Genomic DNA, 26,303 nt, shown 5'->3' with positions numbered 1-26,303 from the left:
TGTTTTCCAGGTCGTGGTTGGTTCGAATGCTAACATTCACCTTTGCTGGAAAGCAGCTCCCACCACCTTCACTTTTAGTATTCAAGTAGTAAATTGTGTGCGATGGACTTTTTCCATCGGTTTTTAAAATGTAAGCAATCAACGACAACAGTCTTCTCCCCTAAACCTGAAATATTTAGTAAAATCTTCAAAAACTTTGAAATAAAACACCAACGAACTTTTTTTAAGGAATCTTATCACATTTATTGACATTTTTTTTTAGTTTAAAAGTGTTTTTTGTTTTTGTTTTTAATTTGATTTTGCATTTTTTATTTTTTACTCTTACTCATATTCCATCTTTCATCTTGTTTTGTTTTTGTGTTTTGTTAATTTTCTTATTTAATTCTTAAAATTTGTTTTTTACCCCCCCCGTTTTCATGAAACTTTCTCGGTTTTTTTTTGTTTTGTTTTGTGTTATTTGTTGGTTTTTGTTATATTTTTGTTAGGTGTTTGTTTTGTTTCTGTTTATATTTCTTCAGTTTTATTATGTTTAACTATATAATTTTATTTTTCCACTTTTTTCATGTTATTTTTAATATTAATTTCAATTATTTTTTTTTTTCTTAGAAAACTTTCCATCATGTGATTGTCATACAAAACATTTCACAATAGATTTAATATTATACAATTTTATATATATATATAATTTTTATACATACATATAATTTTTATTTTTTAATTTCCATTTACTACACTCATTCAAAAGGCCGCTCACATCATAATTATTTTTTTTTTAATTCATTTCATTCGTACCAAGACTAAAACATCCACAGAATAAAAACTTAATTAATAAATTTTAGCAGTATTTTTTTTTTTTAAATTTATATCTGAATACTTAAATTTTTTGTTTTATTATTTATACACATTTTAAAGCGCCTAGAAAAAAATATTTACTTTTTATTTATTTTTTTAATATGTATGTACTTATATGTAAGATTTTTTATATTAAGATTTATTTTAATTTATGAAGTAAGTTTTTATTTTTTGTTTTTTATATTTAAGTACAAAAATCATTTTTTTAAATTTTTTAAATTTAAATCTTTTATTTAGTTCTAGTACGGATTTCTTGTATTTTTTTATATATTGTTTTATTGAAGGTTTTTCGAAAAATTAGATTCTTTTTGGATGGAATGAGGTTCATGATGAAAACAAAATTTATTAAGAAATATAAATTTAATTTTTAAGAAATTAATTTAAAATAAATATTGTTATAATACTTTACATGAGATGATAGACTTTAAATTGTAGGTTTTTAAAAAAAGTGAGAATAGGTTTTTTAAAACAAAATTTAAGGACGATAAATATTTTACTTTAAATAAATGAAATAAGTGAAAACCTCATTCGATTTTTTAAAAAATATTTTCTATTGTTTTTGGCAAATTTACAATAACAGGTTTTGCTAGTAACTATTTTTTTGAAAAAATTGTATTTTACACATATATTTTTATTCATATATATTTTTTACTCATAAAAGCTTCATGAAATTTATTTAATTTATTATTGCTTATCATAAACATTACATTGCCATCGTATGCAAAGGAATCATCCATCACTTTGACGGAGGTTAATCTTGATTTGTTTTTGTTTGTTGTTTCAATTATCTCATTTCAAAATTATATTTTATGTAAATTTTTAAATTTTTTGTTTTTTTTTTCGTAAAACTGAGCAAAATTTTATCCTGGATTTGTAATTTTATTTAATTTTAAAAGTCGATCCACCAAAGTATTGAATAACCATTTGCCAGCAATTGTACATGAACGAGATAACATTATACAAATTAACTCACAAAAATATTTTTTAAATGCTTTCTTATGTCTTAGATTTGTTTTATAATAATAATAATATATATATAGATTTTTTGTGTCACTTTCTATTTTCCATAATCTCTCTCTGTTTCATTTTGCTATTTTTAAAATTTTTATTGCGCGTTTATTTATGTTTTTTTTTTTATTTTTGAAAAATCTGTACAATCAAAAAAATAAAATTGTAAAATAAATTTTTAAATGAAAAATTCGCAACAACATTTATAAGTTCTTGTTTGTTTTTAATTATTTATTGCTAAGCTTAAGAGTTAATGTTAAAAATAAAATTATTCTATTTACATTGAGATTTCTCTTAAAAGTTTATAACAAATTAAAAAAAAAAACAAAAGAAAAGAAATATTTGTTTTTCTGTTGTTCGTGTGCTTAGGGTCCACTTTTGTTTTTATACATTTTGTTGTTTTTATTATTTTAATTTTTTTTTAATTTTTAAATTTTATTTTGCAAAAATATCTAAATAAAAAACTTAAATATACTTACAGGTTAATTTTAAAAATAAATTCTTTTTTTTATCATATTTTTCTCTGATTTTTATGTAGATTTTTGTTGTGGTTGTTGTTGTTGGATGATCATATTGTGTGAAGATGCAGCTTTTGGGTTTTAGGTTTTTGTTGTTTTTAAACTTTTGATGTTTTGAAAACGTTTTTGTAGGTTTTTTTATTTTATAAGGTGGTGCTTCCTGTTCCGATGTGGTTTTTTCAATTGTTGTTAATTTATTTATATGCGCAGTGGGTCAATTGAGTTTGTTTGTTGTTTTTTTAAGAGAGTTTGTATTTTTGTAATATATTTTGTTTTTTTGAGTTTTTGTTGTAATAATATAGGCTGTAGGCAAGTTGGCAAAATAATCCTTTGTTTTATATCGAAGTATATAGAGAAATATTGGCAGGAATTGTTTTGTTTTCTTGTTGTTTTTTTTTATTTTTTTAGTTATATTTTGGTTGTTTCGTTTTTGCGTTATGTAATGTTTTCTGTGTGTGGATTGTGTTATTTTTATTTTGTTGTTGTGATTGAGTGTGAAGTTTTTTTTATTTTTTTTTTATGATAGTTTACACTGAATTCGTTAAATTTATTTTTTTTCATTTTTTTAAATTAATTTTTTTTTTGCGAAAATAAAATTGTAATATTGTCTCTCAAAAGCTAAAACGTCAGTCTTTTGTTTGTTGTTATACTGCCTGAAAACATAAAACAAAATTTGTTTATATTGATTAATTATATTGAATGGAATTGTTTTTTTTTTAATAGTGGCATAAAAAGTCATTACTAACATTCCTTAAAATAAAGCCCAGGGAAATAAGGCCAACTTTCAAGAACGCCAATTTTTAACATATGGTCTTATTTCATTTAAATAAAACGAACACTTTTAACAGTGTGGTTTTTGGATACCATGAACCTCGCACCCCAAATCCTAAAGTGTGCCTAAGCAGTACAGTAAAGGTAAGTTGGTCTTATTTCTCAAAATAGTTTGGCCTTATTTCACATTATTGAATGCATTATGGCAAATAGCTGAAAATTGGCCGTATTTCACTTTTGTAAATTGCAATAGGGCCAAGTTTTGGAAGTTGGTTTTATTTCCCTTGGACTTATTTCATGGCACTATTACTAATGACTAAAGAAACATGAATTTCAATTAAGAGCGTAAAAAACTTACCAGGAGGTCAGACTGTTGCCTCGTCACTGAGTACATCGTTTATGTGTTTGCTATTTTTCTTCTCCTTGGCGTTGCATTGCTGAAAGAAATATTAAATAATTTAAATAAATATATTTTAGACAGCCCTTAAGGCTTCTTGATGAACAAAGTTTTCCAATTAGATATTTCATAACTGTTATATTTCGACATTTTATAAGAAAGAACTATACGCCAATACTAAAAAAAAAGTGATAAAGGCTTTAACCAAAAAACAGAAACCGGTTGATCACTAGAAACGTCTTTTTTTCGCTAACTGCATTCTTAAAGTGCTTAATGATTTGAACCTTACGTTAGTATGCTTACTTACTTACTTAAGGTGGCACTACAGTATTGTGTGAACTAGGGGCTCACCCAACAAACTTCTTTATCTAGCTCGGTCCCTATCTAGATGTCTCCAGTTTCGAGCTCCAAGTTGGGTGAGGTCACTTTCAACTTTTGCGCGCCACCTGATCCGCGGTCTACCTCTACTACGATGTCCTGTGGGTGTGGATTCGAAGACTTTCCAGGCCGGAGCATTAGTTTCCATGCGCTCTACAAGACCCAGCCACTTTAGTCGTTGCACTTTTACCCTTCTGGCTAAGTCTACGTCACTGTACAGCCCGGTACAGCTCTTCGTTCCATCTTCACATGACAACGCATCACCTTGTCTAAAACCTTTTTTGAAACCTCTATGGACAACGTGAATTCTCCATGATCATCCTGCACAGACGGACAAGTTTGGCAGGGATGCCAAAACTAGACATGGCTCTATACAGCTCGTCCCTGTAGATGCTGTCATATACGGCCTTGAAATCGATGAAAAGATCAGGTTGTTGACGATGGGTTTTAGACGTTTATATATTATGCTTAGTTGGCGCAAAAATGATTTTTGAAAAGTCTACTATCCTCAACGTGTCATTGTTTGGTTTAGATGGTGGTGTGATTCGACTTCGCTTACTTGATTGCTTAAGTACGTGGACCTTTACCGCCCTTGAAATTCCCTTATCGAGGCATTGGGTATTAACAAGAACTACGCGTCATCGTGTATCAGCTTTAATTACACAGCCGTGCACAGTCCAATCACTTATTTGCCCACCTCTTTGAATGGGTTAGACTCCATCACCTAGCCCGCAATAAACCCATCGACTTTTTAAACCTATGGCCAATTAACTGCTACTTTCGTTTCCGTAGAATAAAGGCTTCCTGACCTCTTCTCGCATAAAGCTTTAGCATTGGAATAACATTTAGGATAACAAATTCTAAGATGTTTCAAACGCATCTATTATTAAACGTTGTTTCCTGACCTCTTCTCGCATGAAGCTTTAGCATTGGAATAACATTTAGGCTAACAAATTCTAAGATGTTTCAAACGCATCTATTATTAAACGTTGTTTCTCCATATTTTCCACAGCATTACAAACGCAGTTATTTTGATGTGACTGAAAGCAACGAAACTCGGATATTTTGGAAACCAACTACAATTTTTACCGGTTATCAAAAAATATTGACTTGAATTCATAAGAAAGTTTCAGGGCTGACCTTTTAAGTTTTTTTTTTGCCGCGTTTCTTTCTTGGTTTAAGTAGGAAAATCGCATAGTGTCCTCATTTTATCGCACCGCGTTAGATTTCCTTTTGGGGAAGTTTGATAATTGTACCTTTATTAAACTTTCTTGAAAAGAAGAGTGCAGGAGCTTGTCTATGTTGTAGGGGCAGCTCAAAAGAGTTCTGGAGGAATACGATTAAGCCCAACCACTTTGTTGCTCTTCAGTTTAATGTGATTTCTTCTTTATAGGATAGATTTATATGTAGGTACATCAAGTTAAGTGTTCACTCCACTGGCAAAAAGCCACCATTTTTTCTGGTTTTTGAGCTTGTTCTCATCTGAAACTTGCATGGATTCGTCTGTATCTTTTACTGGGTTTGTTAAGACCTCTGATTCTGTAAAAGATTGTCAATAAAACGAGGATGAGGGTACGTGCCACACAAGCAACTAAACAATCTCAATTTTCAAAAAAAAAGAGGTGGTCACAGTTGGTCGAATTTTAAGAGCTGAAGTTGATTTTGAATAAAACACATGCTTTTTAAGGAATTATAATTAATAATTTAGTATTTGAATTGTTGCTGGATTAACTATGTTCACTTTATCTTTTTAATAACCAAATGATCTTGGTGGCCTTTTGACATCGCCACCACTTGCTATAACACGGCCATTTAATTTTTCGCATCAAATGACTTGAAAATATGCCTCATCAATGAAGATGATTTTCTTCAAAAAATGATCATCTCCTATTTTTATTTCTTGACACGAAATGCAAGGTATGCATTTTGATTGGAATGTATTTTTCATAATAAGCCTGAACAACTTTTACACGTTGCTCAACTGTGAATCTTTACATCGTTCTTATTGAGTAAGTTTGAAGTTGAGAAATGTCAAATCAAACACCGAAAAACAACTTGACATTTAGGTTAGGTTAACATCAGCCCTTAAAATTTAACCAAACTTTATTACGTCTGTGAAGCATAGGCCGTCTACTACTCCTACACGCCATATTTAGGTATCACTTCTTGGCCCGCAAAAAGTCTGTTGTTTTTTAAAGCGTATCGCCAATCCACTGTCACTTTCGTCTTAGTTTATTAGAGTCCATGGGTTCCAAACCCGTTCTCACATGCAGCTTAGCATTGTAGCATTGTGGTTGGGTAAGAAAATTCATAAGATGTTTCAAAGACGTTATCAACAAACATTTGCAACTATCTTTTTTTTTATTTTGGACTGTTAGCAAGTTTTGGTAGTAAAAATGTGGTGTCATTTGTAAAAAAAGAGTCTTCGTCGGTTCCGACGCTCGTTTCAAATGACACTCCCTCGATTGATAAAGCCAATTTGCTTGCAGCACAGTTTGCTGTTAATTCGATTCTACCAGTGAGTGACATGAATCCGCCTGTACTTGAAAGTATAAACAATTCTATGGGACGAATCTTCTTTCGCACTCGTTCAGTTACTAGAGTACTTAAAAATTTAGACATTCACAAATCCACTGGCCCAGATAATATCTCCGCTATTGTTTTAAAGAGGTGTATTTTAACGCTGGCAAAACCACTGCGTAAGCTTTTCCATCTTTTTAATATTCTACTAGTCGCTTTCCAAGTGGATGGAAAACTGCATTTGTCCAGCCTGTCCCTAAAAAAGGCGAATCCTCCTCCCCCTCAAACTATCGTGCAATTGCACTTACATCCCTTCTTTCCAAGGTCATGGAAACGCTTATCAATATTCAGCTTAAGAAATATCTTGATGAACGGAAGCTTCTTAATGACCGGCAGTATGGCTTTCGTTGAAATAGGTCCACTGGTGACCTCATGGTTCATCTCACCAAACAGTGGAACAAATCTTTACATCGTTTTGGAGAAAGTAAGATTATTGCACTTGATATTTCCAAATCATTTGATAGGGTTTGGCATTAATCTCTCTTATCTAAAATGCGTGCATTTGGTGTTGATAAATCTCTTCTTCGTTGGGTTGGAAATTACCTTTTAGACAGTTTAATTCCATTGGTATTGCACGGGTTCAAATCTGACATTCACAAAATAAACGCTAGTGTGCCCCAGGGCTCCGTTTTGTCTCACACATTCTTTCTTATTTTTATAAATGATCATCCTGAAACTTCTAATAACCCACTAAACTGTTTCGCGGATGACAGTACCCCTGATTTTCATATTCGTTTTAAGATTCTCATCCTTGTTCTTCGGATGTGGAACTTCAACGGCAGCGTATGATAAGCTCATTAAATTCTGATCTCGAGATCACTGTACAATGGGGAATCAAAAACTGTGTAGAATTTAATGCTTCGAAAACTCAATGCTGTCTCCTGTCGTTTAAGCGTGGTGACGTGAGTGGTACTTGCATCGAGGAGACTGAACAGCTATCAGTCCTAGGTATGTGCATTAGAAACCACTTGTTGTGGAGTGATCACATATTTGACATCGCCAAAAATGCTGCTAAGTGTTTAGGTTTTCTCGGACGATGCAAGAAGTTTTTTACCCCTTTTGATCTGGCTATAATTTATAAAGCCTATATTCGTCCAAAACTTGAGTGCATTTCAAATATTTGGGTAGGTGCTCCTATAACCCACTTGAGTCCTTGGACAGAATAGAAAAGTGAGCTTTAAAAATGATAGGTGACTGTTGTCTAACTGAATCTTTTGCATCTTTCGAGCACCGTCGTCGTAAGGTTTCATATCTCTCATTACTTTACCGCTACTTCCATAAGCAATGCTCTAATGAAATAACCAGTTGCATTTCTCCCCTCAAACAATGCAACCGTTATGCTCGTTCTTTTAGGAATCTAAATCAGTTTACCCTTGAGCCCAATTTCGGTCGTACTGTAAAGTACAGAGATTCTTTTTTTAGTCGCACTGCACGAATGTGGAATTCTTTACCAGACTCAAAATTTCCCACTCATTACAATGTGCCGGCATTCAAAATCAATGTGCATCGGTATCTCCTTTCAAATCCTTTCCTCCCTTCCTAATTACAAAGTATTTCGAATGCAGCTCATATGCTTTTCTAAAGATACGGGTCCTTGTGTCCAATTTAGTTTTGCAACGCATAAAGACAACACTTCCAAAGTATTGGAAAACTTCTCCCATCTTCTTCCATTAAATTATTGACTTTGATTGAAAAGGAAGTTAATTTAGTCCAATCCTTTTAATTTGAATAGATTTAGCCTTTGGCTTCGCGATTCCTGCTCCCCTCCATATGTTTCAGGTGTGATTGCAAAGTCCATATATATTGTAACTTTGAGTGATCTATTTGGCATAGGAATTCTGTCAATGATGAAAATGCGATTTAGAATTGAGAAAGTGTTCTTCTCACCTTTTGAGATAATCTGCATCCGAAACTAGCAGTGATTCGGTTGTGTATCTTGCTAAACATTTATTTTAGAGCTCCTTTTACCTTCATTCAGATTAGTGATTCTATTGAGTTTCAAACTGTCAACAAGCTTACAACGGTATGCCTGCTAAGGAACTAATGAAAATTTTCAAGCAAAGTGCTCAATTTTGGCTACTTATGTACATCTGGTAGTTTAATACATCTCAAATTTAATTTAAGACCAAGTGAAAGACAAGTTCTATATTAAAGCTCGACAATCTATTAAAAGCCTTAAAGATCTCAAATAATCGCCGTCTTCAAAATGAAACTTCTTATTGGAAAATAAAATTCTTTTAAAAAAAAGTTAAGGACAATTATTTTCTACAGAAAACTTACCTCCTGCGTCGCTTGCCATTGTTTCATCGCAGACTTGTATTTTTCAAACTCGTTGCACCAATGTGAATAAATTTTCTGGTAATCATTCTTTTTCGATGGCGGTGTACACCTTAAAAAAACAAAAAAAAACAAAACAATTTAAATTTAAAGTTACAAAATTTAATTTATAAAACAAATCAAAATCTTTTTTTGTGAATAAAAACGGAATAAAATAAAAATCAATATAGAAATGGCAGAGGTGAAAGCTGATACAATTTTGGTATTGAACAAAAGAATGTGTAGGTATATATTATTCGTCTATATAATAAAACACCTGTCCTCTTCAGGTTATATGAACATATATATGTATCAGCTAACGAGATGAAAAATGGAATTTAATTACAGCCCTAGCTCTAGCACTCTTATACGCAACGTTAGAGCTGGCAATCAATTTAATCACCATGGTCATTCGATTTAATTGAAAAACGAGAATTGACAATTTTAAGGACCCCATCTAGGTCTAGGATTAAAATTTAAAAAAAAAAACTAACACTGAATATCTACCTTTAACGACCTCTAATCTCTCTAAAAGTCAAGTTACAGTTAAAACAATTTACAAAAAAAAAAACAAAAACTGTGACAAAATGAATGAACTTTCAAATTATCTCAATTGCCCAAGCTGGAAAACCCATAGGAAAACTGCCAAAAAAGTTTGTCTATACCCTAAAAAATATATATGTACGAAAAATAGACAAGGACTTCACATATACACAACAAAAAAAAAAGGATATCTCCATCCTAGATGTGTATGTGGATAAGAATTCAAAAAACAAGCAACAAAAAAAAGAAGCTCGAAAACAGGATATTCAAAAAACTCACCTGTGCGCATCGACATTCACGCTATAGCTGCAAAGGAGCGTGCCATCCAAATAACTGTCATAACGACCGCTGTCGCCCTCGTTTATCGATATCAGGACCAAGCCACCCTCTGACGTTTCAATATACTTCGATGGTGTATAAGTGATTTCGTATCTAAGCATAAAATAGAAGAAAAGAAATGAAATTAAAAATAAAATACAAAAAAAAGATATTAAAACCGATGTTCGTAATATGTGTAAGTGCCGGTGCAGAGGGGAGGTGGTGAGGGTAAAATAAACAAAAATAAACATCGGATTTTAATTAGTTTTTTCGCCGACATTCAAAAAAGTTTATAGAGAGCTCTTTCGCCCACACTCTTTCTCTCTTATGGTTTGGCACAGCAAACCAACCCCCGTTGGGGGATGATTTTTCAAATTGAAAATGGTTCATGTAGGGATATTTTTCTGGGAAAACAACATAACAGAAAAAAAAAAACACATTGTTTCTTATTTTATTCCAAATCAGGACGAAGGGTAAAAGTTGTTACGCCATATACACAACTTCCAATTTCACACCTCAAAAATGTTTTCCACTTTTCTATAAGGGGTTGTATATACGAGTACCTATGTGTTTTGAATAGAAGGAAGATAGGGTGGGTGGTATATTTTGTAACTCCTGTAAAAACATCGCCTTCCTTACTATTCGACTATACTAAACCAAGCTACCTTCGATTCCATGGAGACAACAGATGTTTTTGAATGATATATATTTTAATTTTGAAAAAAGGGCTCGCAAATATATAATAACGTTCCTTACTTCAAAAATTGAGTGTTTTATAGAGTTCTTGCTTAGGAAGGAACTTTTACCTACCTACTTCGTGGGGGTTGTTGCATGTTTTTTTTATTTTTATTGGAATGACTTAAAATTGCTTATATTTTTATCAAGAGTAATGTTGGTAAGGTACATTTTTGAATGTGTTCATTCTTTAGAATTTTGATTTGAATAACTGGTTTATTAGTCACCCAATTAGGGTGGTCTTTTGTCAAGGAATAAATAATAAATTTTTAAGGGAAATAATTGTTATGAAAAATGTAGGTTGGCAGGGAAGTGATTAGAGACAGGATTAATAATTGTAGAAGGGTGAGTTTTAACTGCATCAAGCACTTTTAATCTGCATACAAATTATATTTTCAATATATTTTTATTTATTTTTATTTTTTTTAAACTGTCATAAAATTGTAACATTATTTTTCTTCAAATAATGAAAACAAATAACCTACAATGTAATTGTTTGACTCTTTGACAAATTTAATAATTAATAAAGTGTAAATTATTTGATGGTTCTAATTGCTGTTTCTGGCAATTGGCATCTTTCAAAATAAGCTGTCATTTTAAGCGCTAAAATATGAGTTAAAAGCTGTTCTCGAAGTTTTTTGTTGTCTATAGCTTAAGAAACAGTAGAGATATCAACTTTAAATACATTTTGTTATACGATAATGATGCAGAAAGATGCAGACAGGGCTCAGGGTGTTCTTCCATTAAATTATTGACTTTGATTCAAAAGGAAGTTAATTTAGTCCAATCCTTTTATTTTTAATAGATTTAGCCTTTAGCTTCGCGATTCCTGCTTTCCTCGATATGTTGAGGTGTGATTGCAAAGTCCATATATGTAGATTGTAACTTTGAGTGATCTATTAGGCATAGGAATTCTGTCAATGATTAAAATGCGATTTAGAATTGAGAAAGTGTTCTTCTCACCTTTTTAGATAATCTGCACCCGAAACTAGCAGTGATTCGTTTGTGTATCTTGCTTAACATTAATTTTAGAGATCCTTTTACCTTCATTCAGATTAGTGATTTTATTGAGTTTCAAACTGTCAACAAGATTACGACGCTATGCCTGCTAAGGAACTAATGAAAATTTTCAAGCAAAGTGCTCAATTTTGGCTACCAGATGCAGATGCAGACAGGGCTCAGGGTGTTTAGGAATATAAAAAATAGATAAAAACCTATTCTCAGATCTTCCGAATGTATATTCAAAATTTCATTGAAATCGGTTAAGCCGTTTCGGAGGAGTATGGCAACTAACACTATGACAGGAGGGTGTTTTTTTTTGTTGACCATAGCAATTTAAAAAACAAAATATCTCACGAACCAATAATGGTAGGGATTTGAATTAAATTTTATATCGAAATAACTGAAACAAATATTGTCACCTTGAATTTAAACGAACAAAAACTGATTTTGTTTTCAAAATAATTTTGTGCAGTGAAAAATAACGTTGTTGACATCTGGTAAAAATAAAAACCTAAAAAAAAAACCTTTCTAAGAGTTGGTAAAAATTGATTTTCGACAAATTTTTTTTAAGTTTGAGATATTGGCTTTAAATTAATTTTATTTTATAAAAAATATTGTTTTCACCATTCAGTCAAATATTGATAAAAATCGAATTAAAAGTTAAAAAAAAAAAAACAAAAACCTAATCGAAACATTACTGAAATTTGGTAAAAATTTATTTTTGACTCAAATGTCTTTTCAAAAATAAATAATACTTTAATCTCACAGAAAATATTGGTTTGGACATTCCGAAATTTTTTTTTTAATATCCAACAGTTTTTTTATAAAAAAAAACTAGCTGACCCGACACACGTTGTTTTGTCATATAAATAATTTCTAGATAATATTTTTTTTTTAAATTTAAAATTGTGACTGTGCCACAAAAGAAAAATATCAATCCCTTAATGCAACAGAGTGTATAATGTTTTTTGTGATCCCAATTTTTCCCCAATATAAACAAACTGGATGGTTTGTCCACTCGAGACAGGCATCGTGTGGCTTTGAGACTTATTGATAGTCATTGCAAATGCCAATCTGATTTAAAAATTGAAGGCGTTTGAATTGAATTGGCACATCTGTGGGTATAATAAAAATTCGCGGTTATAATATATTTTCATCTCGGAACTTGCCATTTAGAGTTATGGCTTCGATAACATTTTTCATTAATTTTTGTATTACTAATTGCGTGTCGTTGCACAACAGTGGTGGGTTCAAATTACGAGACAAGATTGCCGGAAATCCAACCTTGAGTTGTAAATTATGCGGTGGCATGTCTGGTAAATCCAATGATTGAAAAACTAAACTCAGTTGGATAATTTACAGCTTCGATAGTATCACAAACTGTATCAATATATTTGACATCAAGTCTACTGGTAGCAAATGTTGCATCTTGAGATTTAATTAGTTGACATCCACATTTTTAACTGCCAAAATTGCTTTTGCAATCTGCCGGCCACTCATGATTTGTATATTGCCTGTTTCCATGGCGAAATATCTGGTCAATAAGATCATCTTGTGAATCAATAATCTTGCAGAAATTGACCGGTAATTTTATGCATCCAGTTTCACCTGTACTAACTTTTCCGTCGCCTATATCTAACAATTGTTTTGAGAATGTTTCAGCGGATGGATCTTGAAGCATTTGAACAAATATGTTTCATTTCAGTTGTAAGTTTTCGACATTACGCCACAGTGGCGATGATTTTATTTTGAATATTTAGTGACAGTTGAAATATTGAATGAGCTGTTCTGCCTCCATCCAATAAGTGGCCGCAATGCCAGAAGATGCAACAGCCAATGCGATATCATTATTTCATCGTATTTTAGCAAGAATAAGAGAAATAAGGAATGTTTTGTCAGTTCCACCAGGTGCAAAAAAAATGCAGAAACTGTGAGCATGATGTGGTCATAAATGGTTCTTTGTTCTTTATTCATTACATTGCGAGCGACAATCGCTGCCTTTTCTTCAGTATTTTATTAAAGTTCACGATTCCATTTAGTGTCTATTAAATAAGATTTCGATTTGGTGAATGCCTACCGAAATGACTGAGTGGTAAGTTGGCAATGATAATGCAGAAATCCTCAATAGCAATCAATGCTTCATTGAACATAGCGTCACTGAATACTATCGTAAGATCGTTTCACCGTTTACGATGTTGATGCTATTAAACAAAATCACTTAGGAATATAAAAAATAGATGAAAACCTATTCTCAGATCTTCCGAATGTTTATTCAAAATTTTATTGAAATCGGTTAAGCCGTTTCGGAGGAGTATGGCAACTAACACTATGACAGTAGAATTTTATATATTAGATTAAAACACACCAAAAATACTCATCATAATAATAGAATATATTGACTTCAAATTAATTCCATTTATCCAATTTGTATTTGTTTATAGAAGAAACACAAATTTTTAAGAAGTACTTCTTACAAACCTTTTAAGTAAGACAAATCGACAGACGGGATGGTAAGTTATCAGTTATCTCAACGGACGGACGTTTGGAGCACCTGATCGTGTCATATTTTTCTCAATTGGTCAGTGATTGAATAATATTACTTGGACGATACGATAAGTGGTTCCAACTAAAGGCACTAAACAGGACTCATATTTGGTTATTTTACATTTTCTCCGCCAAGATCACTTGGCTTAGTTAGATTTTATTCGGGAGGGCTACGTGAAAGACCGTGGTTATGTAAATAATAACGGTACTCTAGGCGAATTCAAAATCAACATTATTCAAGTTATGAAATATGTACCACTCTTAATGTGTATAAGAGTCTAGGAAAATTAGATATTCGCCCCTATTATGGCATTCAAATGTTTTACTCAAAAATTGTAATGAAAAAATCAGTCTTAAAATACACATACCTACATAGGTTTTAATACGTGAATTCAAAAAATTCTTTTGTTTATTAGTATCATTGACTCATTTCAAAAAGGCATAAAACATTTCATTACAATTAACTATTGGCACTTCTTCTTCTTGAGGGCAAAACTGGTGGAAAAATGGTCTTAATTCAAAAGCGCAGAAAATTCGACCTAATCGTATTATGCATTTTATTAGGGTTCTCCACTTTGTATTCCTTTAAAGATTTAATGATCCCAGGAGAGGCATGGTCGTAGTCAATAGAAATCAACAGAACACAAAACTATGTAGGTACGTTTAGATTATATGGGATCATGTCATGTCAAAAACTGACAGCATCGATAGGCAAATCTATAATTGATAAAGAAGTCTTAAGAATCGACAGTGTACTTCATTCATCTAATTTCATAATTAAGTTTTACAACGAATAGAAAAGCTAAAAGGGTCAAGTTGAACCACCGATTGTACAATTCTTAGAATTTTGTAAGCGACATGCTTCAAGTATTCTGATAAAAATTAATTTTGGTGGATAAATTGATTCAACTGCTTACAACTTCTTAATAACATTATTGATCAGTTTAAATATAGGTCCGCCAATAATTCCTTAATAATTGTTTGGAAAAAAATCTACATTTAAGAAGTCAAGATATAATGCCTTTGGTACACGAAGAATTGCGTTTACATCGAAACAAAAGAAATAAGGCATGAAAAACGTATTTCAAAACTCTGTCTCCAATCAACTTCTCTGTTTATGTTGAATTTTTTAATGAATTTAAGTCTCTTTCTAGTTTTTTATACGCTTGTTATGTTACTGATATGAGCACCTTTTTGAAAGAGAATCCTAAAAAAATTTGGAAACTTGTAAACTCAAAGAAAAAAACAGATGGCTTTCCAGTTAACTTCATTTACAAGAACCTTTCGATAGATAAAACTGTTGATATCTGTAACGCTTTCGCAACAAATTTCGGCTAGTCATTTTTTAATAGCCCTCAAGAAGTTGATAAAGTATATTTTCATAATCGTCATTCCTTTTCGCAACCTAGCTGTAGTCATATCCCTGTGCTACAGAGTACCGTCCTTGATCTTTTATCTGCGTTGAATGATGACTGCTCAGCCGGTCCCGATGGTATTTCCCCATAGTACTAAAAAATTGTAGTAATACTTTAGTTGAACCTCTAACGTTCTTATTCAAATTTTCTTTAAAAACAGGCAAATTTCCCAGTAAATGGAAGAAGTCATTTCTAACACCAATTTTCAAGAAAGGTAACAAGTGGGATATAAACATTTACAGGCCCATTGCAAAGCTTTCTTGCATTCCCAAATTGTTTGAACAGGTTGTTTGTGAAAGTGTAGCATTTTTTAGTAAAAATCTCATTTTCGAACAGAAAAATTGTTTTGTGAAAAAAAATCAACCGTTACAAATCTCCTCACATTCTCAAACATATGTTCAAACGCTTCATCTTTTCAGATGAAGCTCAAACAAGCAAATTGTTTCATTTGGGGCAAGGAGTGTCAATGGCCATCGTTATGACATGTTGAACGAATTTTTGTTCATGAAATGAGCAGGAAGATATTGGAAATGTTTGGTTTCAACAGGACGACGTTACGTGCCATACAGTTGAAGCTATGCTCGATATTTGTATAGCATTATGAAAAAAAAATTATTTGTCGGCCTCTATATAAGACTATTCTAAACCCTCTTTTACGTCACGGGATCCAAATGTACCAAGTGCATGTTTTTAAACAGTCATATCCTTTTACAGAATTTTTAGAGATTTTTTTCTGGAAATAATTAACAAACCTGGGCATAGGCAAACCGGAAATCAATATCGAAGGAAGATCTTCGAGAAATGTTAAAGTTATTATAAATCACATATAGTACAAAATAATTGTTACTGTTTCAAGTTTTTGTTCAAAATTTGTTTTTAAAAACTTATTTTCAAGTTAAAGCTTCTAAAACATTGTTTTAAAAAGCTCCCGTTTTTTATTTTCGCTATTATGTTATTGCTTTTAGTTTCTTCTAAATTGTGCTTCAATTTTTAAATTAAGGTGTTTTTATCAATTCTTCTAAATTGAAACTGTCAGATAACCAGAATTCCTGAAAACTCTATTTCAAATACCAGAATTAAATAAAACTACATTTTCGAAAAGCTGAATGTCTGTTATTAGTTTTTTCGAGTTACTTATTTTCGAACTGCTTTTTTATCAGAAAGAGCCTTAATCATTGTTTCGCAACATTTTATTAAAAAACCAACGGAATGTTAACCTTTTCTCTCCACACATTCAATATCAATCTACAGTTTATGTAATTCTTGTTTTGGAGGTCGTTTATCCCATGTTTTCGAATGTAATGGATAATATCATAGACTAACTAATAATAAAGACGGGACACTTCATAGAAAGAAAAAGAAACCAATTTCAGATTGCCTCCACCGAGATTGCCTCCACAGCATACATGTTTTGTTCGAAGAGCGATAATTTGTTTGTTGTTATGATTAAAAGTTGCAAGTTGCAATGAATGATCGAACCACACACAAGTCAAAATAAAAAGAACACAGCGCAGACGCAGATACATACATATTCACTTTCACAGTTCGATCCGTCAACTTCACAACAACAAAAACACACGCAACGAGCTCTGTTTTCTGCATCTATTTCATTGTGCTATCACAGCGCAGACGCAGATACAGACATATTCACAGAGTGATGTACTCGTAGGTATCAACTTCACAAAAAAAAACACACGCAGTTTTTTTTTCAGTTTTAATTTTTGTTGTGTCTTTTTTTCAAGATTGCGATATGCCTTTTTATTTGTTTTATTATTCATTAGAAATTCGTTTTCAATTAATACAAAATAATTTTGTATTATTTTTATTTATATAAGTGGTAAGAAATTACAAACATATCTGATAAACAATCTTAATTATTGTCAAGACATTGGGCTACGGGTCAGAAGTTTAACATGCGATCAAGGTTCGAATAATAGAAGGTGCTTCAATTTTCTAGATATAAGACTAGAAAAGCCGATCTTTTATCACAACTGTCAAGGAATTTTCGCGTTGTATGACTCTTGTCATCTCATTAAAAGTGTACGCAATACATTATTAAAAAAAGAGGCTGGGATGCGACCCACACTGATAACTTCCCATCCCGTCTTGATTTGTCTTGCTTAAAAGTTTGTCTATATGTACTCGTATCAATTTTTACCAAATTTGCGTACTATTTTCTGTAGATTTTATTTTTTAAAAACGGACTGTTGGATTTTTATATAAAAATTACTGAATATTGAAAACAATATTTTTTGTGAAATAAAATAAGTTTGAAGCCAATATTTTTAATTTTTGAAAAGCTATTTGAGTCGAAAGTAAATTTTTACCAAGTTTTAGTATTTTTTTTTAGAGTTTTATTTTTTGTAAAAAAACTAACAATTCGATTTTTTTCAAAATTTTACTGAATGTTGAAAACAATATTTTTTATAAGATAAAATTAGTTTGAAGCCAATATTTAAAATTTTTGAAAATATATTTGAGTCGAAAATCAATTTTAACCAACTTTTATACATTTTTTTAGGTTTTTATTTTTTTGTAAAAAAACTGTCAATTCGATTTTTCTCAAAATGTTTCCTAATGTTGAAAACAATATTCCTTATAAGAAAAAATTAATTACAAGCTATTACCTCAAAGTTTTTTAAAGATATTTGAGTCGAAAATCATTTTTTACCAACTTTTGTTAATTTTTTTTTAGTTTTTATTTTTTTTGTAAAAAAAACTGTAAGTTCGATTTTTCTCAACATTTTTCAAAATGTTGAAAACAATATTTCTTATAAGATAAAATAATATTGAAGCCCAAATTTCAAGTTTTTTAAAAGATATTTGAATCGATATTCAATTTTTACGAACTTAATGTTTTTTTTTTAATTTTTATTTCTTATAAAAAAAACTGTCTCAAAATTTTATCAGATGCCAAAAACATTATTCTTCGTTGCACAAAATTGTTTTAGAGATGAAATCATATTTCAGTCGTAAAATTTTAGAGGTGACAAATTTTTTTTTTCAGTTTTATTGAATTATAAAAAAACCGATTAATTTTTATCAGAAGATGTATTTTCCCAATCAAATCTTGATAGTAGTTATCAAAATGATAGAGAAAATCCAAATTTGCCTGGAGAAGTCATAGAAGAAGGTGAAGATGAAGATGTTGACCTTCCAGAATTTAATATTATAGAGGAGGATATTTTGATAGAGGACCTTTCTCTAAGGTATTTCATCGGTGCCGCAATTTTGAAGATGACTAAAAAAATATCTTGTAAATTATGCCCAACTGATATGAAAAGATGTGGGGAATCTATTAAAATAAAAAAGTCTTCTGAAACATTTTTGTTCCACAAAAATTTCTTAAAAACATCAGATTTCGGTAGCATAACTGCTCCAACTGATCTTTTCTTTGAAATCTCTAAGGTTCATGTACAAGTTTTTTTAAAAAGTCATCAGCAGCACTCCACATATAAAAAAAATTAAATCCACAATTACAGAAATGTGTATTCTAGAAACTAATAGGATTCCAAAACGTTTGCAGCTCTCACCACATTTTAATTCTAGATTATATAATTCTTTGTATGCTTAAAAAGTTTAGTGTTTGGGAGAGTGCAAAGCCTACAACGTCTAAAAAGGAGCTGAAGCAACACCGGAAGCTAAAAATATTAGAAGCATAAGAAGGCTGAAGGGATTTTCTTCAAATTTGGTATATAATGTTGTTTGTCTAATATGCCCAGGCGTTTTTTAAATTTTTTTTTAGGACCAAAAATAACGGTACCTCCTCAAAAATGCCTCCAAGAATTTTTATAAAAAGAAGTATTTTTATTTTTAAAGTTTTTGTTAATATTTTTATAAAAAAAATATCAATAACGATTACTACGGGACCTGTCATATAAACCGATTTTTTGGTTTTCAAATTTCTCGTCAACTCATTTCAACCAAAAATCTTATGCGAGTTCTCCTTTACCATTTAAACAATTTTGCATATACAAATTTTCAAAAAAATTTTGGATTTTTCAAAAATATTGAATTTTTTTTTGTGAAAATTCAATTTCTTGGAAAGGGGCCAATGAATATTTTTTTGTATTGTATGTAAAATTGTATTCAACAATTTTTGAAATTATTTTTTCTTAAATTCATATTTATCAAACACATCAGATGGATTTCTTTATTTTTAGCTCTAAGGTTTTAGCCATTAAAATAACTTAATCAATTTATCTAATTTTGTTTCTTATTTTTTTTTAATAATGTCACAATATTTTTGAACAAATTAATATCATCATCAAATTCTAGCTGCGTTAAAGTTGTTAGCTACGAGAGCAAGTTTGTGCGATCCAGTCGTGCCCATTTTTTATTATTTTGAAGAGAACCTTTACAGCTAACGAATGGAATTTAAAATTCCCAAATTCGTTTTCTAATAAATTATTTTGTATTAATTGAAAACGAAATTCTAATGAATAATAAAACAAATAAAAAGGCATATCGCAATCTTGAAAAAAAGACACAACAAAAATTAAAACTGAAAAAAAAACTGCGTGTGTTTTTTTTTGTGAAGTTGATACCTACGAGTACATCACTCTGTGAATATGTCTGTATCTGCGTCTGCGCTGTGATAGCACAATGAAATAGATGCAGAAAACAGAGCTCGTTGCGTGTGTTTTTGTTGTTGTGAAGTTGACGGATCGAACTGTGAAAGTGAATATGTATGTATCTGCGTCTGCGCTGTGTTCTTTTTATTTTGACTTGTGTGTGGTTCGATCATTCATTGCAACTTGCAACTTTTAATCATAACAACAAACAAATTATCGCTCTTCGAACAAAACATGTATGCTGTGGAGGCAATCTCGGTGGAGGCAATCTGAAATTGGTTTCTTTTTCTTTCTATGAAGTGTCCCGTCTTTATTATTAGTTAGTCTATGATAATATCTTAATATCTGAGAAAGTTAAACTTCTTCCAACGTTTGCACTTTTCATTAAATTTATCTCTTTACGATTAAATTGTCTCGAGAAGTACTCTTATTGTATTGTTGCATTTGAAAAGTTAAAAATCTGATTGTTCTCCGGTTTCGAAAAAGACAAAATAAGAAACAATGTGACATTCGATTTCTGGTAAAAATAAAACAAGACCAACAATTTTCTTTTGAAAAACCACCAAATTATCAAAACAACAGTATGAAAAGCTCTTTCGTGTATTATTTTGTATCTTTGTTTATAGCGTAGGTATATGTATATAGAATATCAGTTTTCACTTACCTTCCCTTTTCCGTTGAATGGTGATACCATCGTATCGCTTTCTGTCGCAGAACTTCCGGCAAACGAACAAAACACGACAAATGCAATGTTTGTCCATACGAGGCTGTTATCCTTTTCTTCAGGACACTCGTATCGCAAATGCCTGATGTTTCATTGCCCACGTCCTGCAGCAGGAAAAATAGAAATAAAGAAGAAGAACAAAAAAAATACTACGTTATAGAGATTGAAAACGTTTAGTGAACATTTAGCGGTCCTGACAAATCGACAGAGACCAGATAGAGCATCAGAAAGGACCACCTTTCTCTGATAGCTATATTTTTGTCTATAGCTAAGTGTATTTTATCTTAGTCTTTGAATTTTTGTATTTTCATTTAAACGCACCTGAAGCAATCCTAACTGATATGGACGACAAGCACCCACATCCTTGTCCCAGCCGCAATACGGATCTGTGATGCAACGGAAGCAACTGTCATACCGTCGATTGCACATTGCCAAGTCGATTTGTTTCACACTGTGCGCTGTCGCTATATAAAGAGAGCCGGTCTTTTGGCTTAGATCCATCTCTCTAATGGGCTCATTTTTCGCTATCTCCAGGATATCGAGCAAATTGGAATGGCGTTGTCCGTACTTAATGAATTGCACGATTTTATAAATGCTACCCGTATTCGTGCCAGCGAAATATACCAGATATTCTTGATTCAGTTTTTCTATTCGAATCCTTTAAAAAATTAAAAATGAAACAGAACAGAAAAAAGGATTGTTTGTTATGAAAAACGATTATTTGACGTGTGCACTATCAGTTTAAAGTTTCTAGAGCCCTATCGACACACGAGGAACACGTTATCCTTAAGGTTTTCTTTTTTCTTCCATTTGTTTCTAATTTTTTTTTTCTTTATTAAATTCTATTTTCTAGAGTACAAGGATGATGGAGGACGAAAAGAGAAAACACTTAAGCGATAGTACATAGTCCTGCTGTGAGGATACATGTGCCAAGACTTATAACTTACTTGTCGACCACCAATTTGGTAAGGATAATATCACGTTTGAAAAAGACTGGATTGGCAAACTCATGATCCACAGCTTTATCCATTAGCGGATGTTTTCGTATAAAGTTCAACACCGAGTCCGGAAGGGCTGAAGTGTCGTTGATACATGTGCCAGGACGTGGATCAGGAACTTTTGAGTTCAACACAGGCAACCATGCGGAATTAGATGTGGCTTGTTCTTTGAATTTTCCTGCAAAATATAAAAAGATGTTTGTTATTTTGTTGTAATTTAATTTATTTATTTTTTTTTGGTTTGGTTTGAAATTTAAAATTAATTTATTCGAAATGTAAGTTGGTTGGTATGGTTTTTATTTGGCAAAGGTCCTGATGGGAGGAGATGCAACGGGAAGATAATATATTTATGGTTTCATTTAGTAGATGAGGTTTGTGGTAGATTCGGTAGGTTGGGTTTTTTGAAAGATGTAAAGTTTGTTTTTAGCTTGAGAGATTTATGATGGGAAAAATGTTTAAGCGATTTATTTCTTTTGGTATGAGTTCTGAGTGGTTGATGTTATTTGTTTAGAAATGTCTTCGCCAAGTTATAACATATATTTCATCAAGATTGAGGGTACGTATTAAAATCCAACACAAAAAAAACATATAAAGTTGGTCAAATAATCAGGAAGCGATGAAAGAACTTGAGGAGAAGTATCACAGAAACATTATCGCAACCTTTAAGTTGGTATTTTAAGAAAAAATGATTGACATATGTATGGAATGAAGCCTTGAGGGTCTTAAAGATTCTACAAACTGTACGTGAAGAAAGACGCAAGAAAACGCAATGACAAATTGTACGCAATCTATGTTAAACCCATCAGCAGACCATTATCCGTCACCTCGCTCACACGAGTTAAAGGAAGTCGGCTCAGTAAGTTATTTCTAGAATATTTTTTGAAATTGAAAGCTAGATAAGTGCGCTTATAACCTTAGGATGCTCAAACAGATGATATTGGTTTGTGATCGGAATGAGTCTAAAATGTTGACTTGAAAAAACGATTCCTTATGAAAAGTAGCTTTTTTTATTTTATTCCATGTCCCTGACAACGTTTTTCCAAGTTTGCGATATCCTGATGGAAGCATTATCATTGCCAAAAGAACCGTAACGATTCGGAAAGTTAGTAGAAGTGGGAATGTGTGCTGTGATGACTTTTAAGGACAAAAAGCAACCCAGTTTTTAGAATGATGGTAGCAAACTTCCGAAGTGTCCAGGTTTTTTGCGACATGTCAAAATTCATTCAACGCTTTGCTGTCATTACCTTCTAGAAGTGCGTCATAGTTATCATCTTTAACTAAATGTTTTATCTGAGGATCGACGAATAAGTCTTCATTGACTTCAGCGTCACTTAATATTGGATATTTTTAGTGAAAGTACTGAAAAGCAGCTCAATCATTGTTCATTACTTTTAGTTATCTTATATCCAAATGTTGGACACCTTTTATCGTTTTCATAGTTTGAAGTTTTTTAAGACCAGGACCATACATTAATGGAAACAATTAGCTGATACCCGCAGCTTTGCTTGAGTGATATAAGAAAATGAAAACTTCAGACAGAGATATTCTAGGGACAAGTATGAGTGAACTAGTTGTTAAGCTTTTCACAGTTAAAAGGAACAAACTTTAACCAAAAGTAACGATGTCTATTGCTTAAATGATAAAACACCGCTTTTCAAAGTTCAACCCACTTTTTTTTTAGTGTTTGCCCATATACCTTAGGGAACTAACCTTAATAGGACATTGAAGTTTTTGAATTGAATTGGTAAATCTGTAGAATTTATTGGGATTTAAAATATCATCCTTTCTAACACCGAAGGTTCATATATTAGCGCTAAAAATGTTTCGATAAAGTTGTGTGGCATTAAGTCTTAATCGAAGGACATTTAAATTTCTAAAAGTTTAACTGGTACACCTCATTTCAAGTGAGTTAAAAAATACTACTGGGTATGAAGTGCTGTGTTCTAAGTCCATCACAGATTCCCTCAGCATCGGTGTTAAACCGCCCATCTCTTATTTTTAATAGTGTTCTAGTACAGTTTTGTTTGTTAACCCATTCTCCCCCACTATCCTTTTTAGAGTACAGCAAAATGCAGTTCCTTTATGTGCATTTAAAAGTAGGCTATGAAATACAAATTATCTGTTTAAAGGCTTTTTCGGCTTTGTTGAGTATTTTAAAATTTTTCGAAAAAATTTTTTTTATTGAAGTAGACGTGTGTTGCATTGTCTTTTTTCGCAAAGCATTTTAAAATATTCTTAGTTTTGCTTCCATCAAAAAAGTTTGTTTCTTCAAAAAATAGTTTTGTATAAACATACGGAGGTAAGCAAAGCTTAAGTTAGATGTACTTTAAAAAGGACAGTGCGTTCATGCATACACTTTTCTTTTAAGTAGGTATCCAAAATGGATTTTAGATCTATTTCTACAAAAATGTTGTATGGAAAACGTTTCCACAATTTTGATTCTGCCCTGGAAGAAATTGATGTTAATACGAAGATAGTCAACGCTGATATCGTCATGATTCCTCCACCGGTGGACTATGTTACGGATGAAGAGGATATCGATGAAGATAACTTAAAGACAAAAGAGTTACCACAAGATGTTCCAGGTGAGGTTGATATTTTTGTGGAATCTTATTTAGTACGGCGAAGATGATATTCCATTGTCTGAGCTAGAAACTCAATTGCTCCACCGTTATGGACAAAGTTAATTACGTCAACAGATAAAATAAATCCAACAACGAATTATTTGGCTAGAATCCAAAGCTGCGCTTCTGATTTGGTTCGCCTCAACGAAGTTCAAGTCTTTGAAAAACTGTCTAATGTCGAGGGAAGACAACTTATCGTAAATCAAACAATGTTGTCTGCAGGCCAAACAAATAAACACAGCTTTTCGTTCAATGATGAAGACTTACATTTTTTTATTGAAATCCTTCTATTTTCGGGCTATCATTCTGAAGCGAGAGAATTCATGTACTGGAACAAGCAGCTGATACACATGTACCTATTATTGCAAACAGTATGTGCAGGAACAGATTTCAAGAAATAAAACGATTCATTTGTTTTGCTGATAATAATACCCTTGACATGAACGATAAAATGGCAAAACTGCGTCCGATCAGTAAACTTTTGTACCAAAAGTTTCGAAAGTGGGGATATATGCATTAGCATTTATCTATAGACGAATCAATGGTGAAGTATTTCGGTCGACATTATTTTAAGCCATTTATAAGAAGAAAGCCTGTAAGATTTGGCTTCAAAAATTGGATGCTTTTACAACAATGGATACATTTATGAATTCGATACATATTGCGGAGCTAAAAACTTAAGGCCTTCATTGTTTAGAGTGGTTCTCGACCTTCTAAAGAATGTTGACTGTTCAAGTGACCATGTTATTTATTTTGATAACTTTTTTATTAGTTATAGCCTAATGAAGATTTTAAAAGAAAAAAAATTTAGAGCAACCGGAACAGCTCTGGATATTCGGTTAAAAAAATGTCCTCTTCCTTCTAATAAAGAATTTCAAAAGCAGAAAAGGGGAACTTTTGACCACCAATTTGATAAGAGAAATGAATTGCTTTTTGTCAAATGGAAGGACAATAGCATCGTTACGATGGCCACGAACTACGACCAGATCGAACCTCTTGAAAATGTCAAACGGTGGAGCAAGGATGAGCAGAATAAAGTCAATATTCCTCAGCCACTTCTTTTCAAAAACTACAACACGAACATGGGTAGTGTTGATCTGCATGACCAGTTCATCAACAGTTACTCAATTAAAGTAAGAAACAAAAAGTGGTGGTGGAACCTATTCACAGCCATGATCTCGTCTTCTACGTCCAATGCCTAGAAGCTCCACAAGCTAGCAACCAGCTACAAAGGCGATCTACTATAATTCACGAGATCAATAACACGACATTACCTCCGGTTTCATACTTTGAACCAAGGACAACCTAGACTCACAGTCAAGCGAATCATTGTGGAAAGCCAAGGGTACCACTTTCCCAAAAAACTTTCAAATCAATGTCGCCAATGTTCTTTAAAATCGAAATGGTGCTGTGAAATGTGTAATGTACCACTATGTATTGGAAAAGGGTGTTTTAAATTTTTTTTTGTTAATGAAAAGTAATATGGTATGCATGACCCTATTGTATTTAAAAAGGATACCTCCATAACTGTTAAATACAATTTTGTTTGTGTATTTTTTTGAATATACCTTAACTTTCACCTTAATAAACAAAAACAAATATTTTTTATTTTAAATACCTTTGGGTGTAAATGGGTTAATATAGCCTAATGATAGGCAACGATATTAAGTCCACAAGCATTCAGCACCTAAGGATATGCTTATTGTTAAAAAAAAATAACATAATTATTGAATATCTTTTTATAAGTGTCGCCAGCGGATCTTCTCGAATTAGCTATGCATGAGATACTTTACCGGGATAAAAAGAAGGTAAAGCCTCCCCGGTAACTTAACTAGCGCCACACAAAAATTTATGTTATAATATAGCTCCTTTTCTACGTGAAGGACGTTCAAACACACAAACAAAGAAACTGACTTTACGGTTTATAATGTTGATTTTGCTTTAATAGGGACTTGAAGTTAATTTTGAGACATAATTCAAATTAATTAAGTCACACTTAAAAAAAT

At 31.8% G+C, this 26,303-nt stretch overlaps 1 protein-coding gene across 1 annotated transcript; it reads right to left on the bottom strand.

Moving 5' to 3' along the window:
* Positions 1 to 406: 406 nt before the first annotated feature.
* Positions 407 to 21,888, bottom strand: LOC129951937 (semaphorin-2A-like; the record flags this gene model as incomplete). Its single annotated transcript, XM_056064305.1, has 7 exons — positions 407 to 3,031; positions 3,508 to 3,586; positions 8,785 to 8,893; positions 9,643 to 9,795; positions 20,616 to 20,779; positions 20,997 to 21,333; positions 21,623 to 21,888. Coding segments are annotated over 6 exons (1,101 nt in total), but the record flags the coding sequence as incomplete, so codon positions are not given.
* Positions 21,889 to 26,303: the final 4,415 nt, after the last annotated feature.

This window comes from Eupeodes corollae, chromosome 3 (genome assembly GCF_945859685.1).
Source record: "Eupeodes corollae chromosome 3, idEupCoro1.1, whole genome shotgun sequence".
Classification (NCBI taxonomy): domain Eukaryota; kingdom Metazoa; phylum Arthropoda; class Insecta; order Diptera; family Syrphidae; genus Eupeodes; species Eupeodes corollae.
This window is presented reverse-complemented; position numbering and strand designations above follow the sequence as displayed.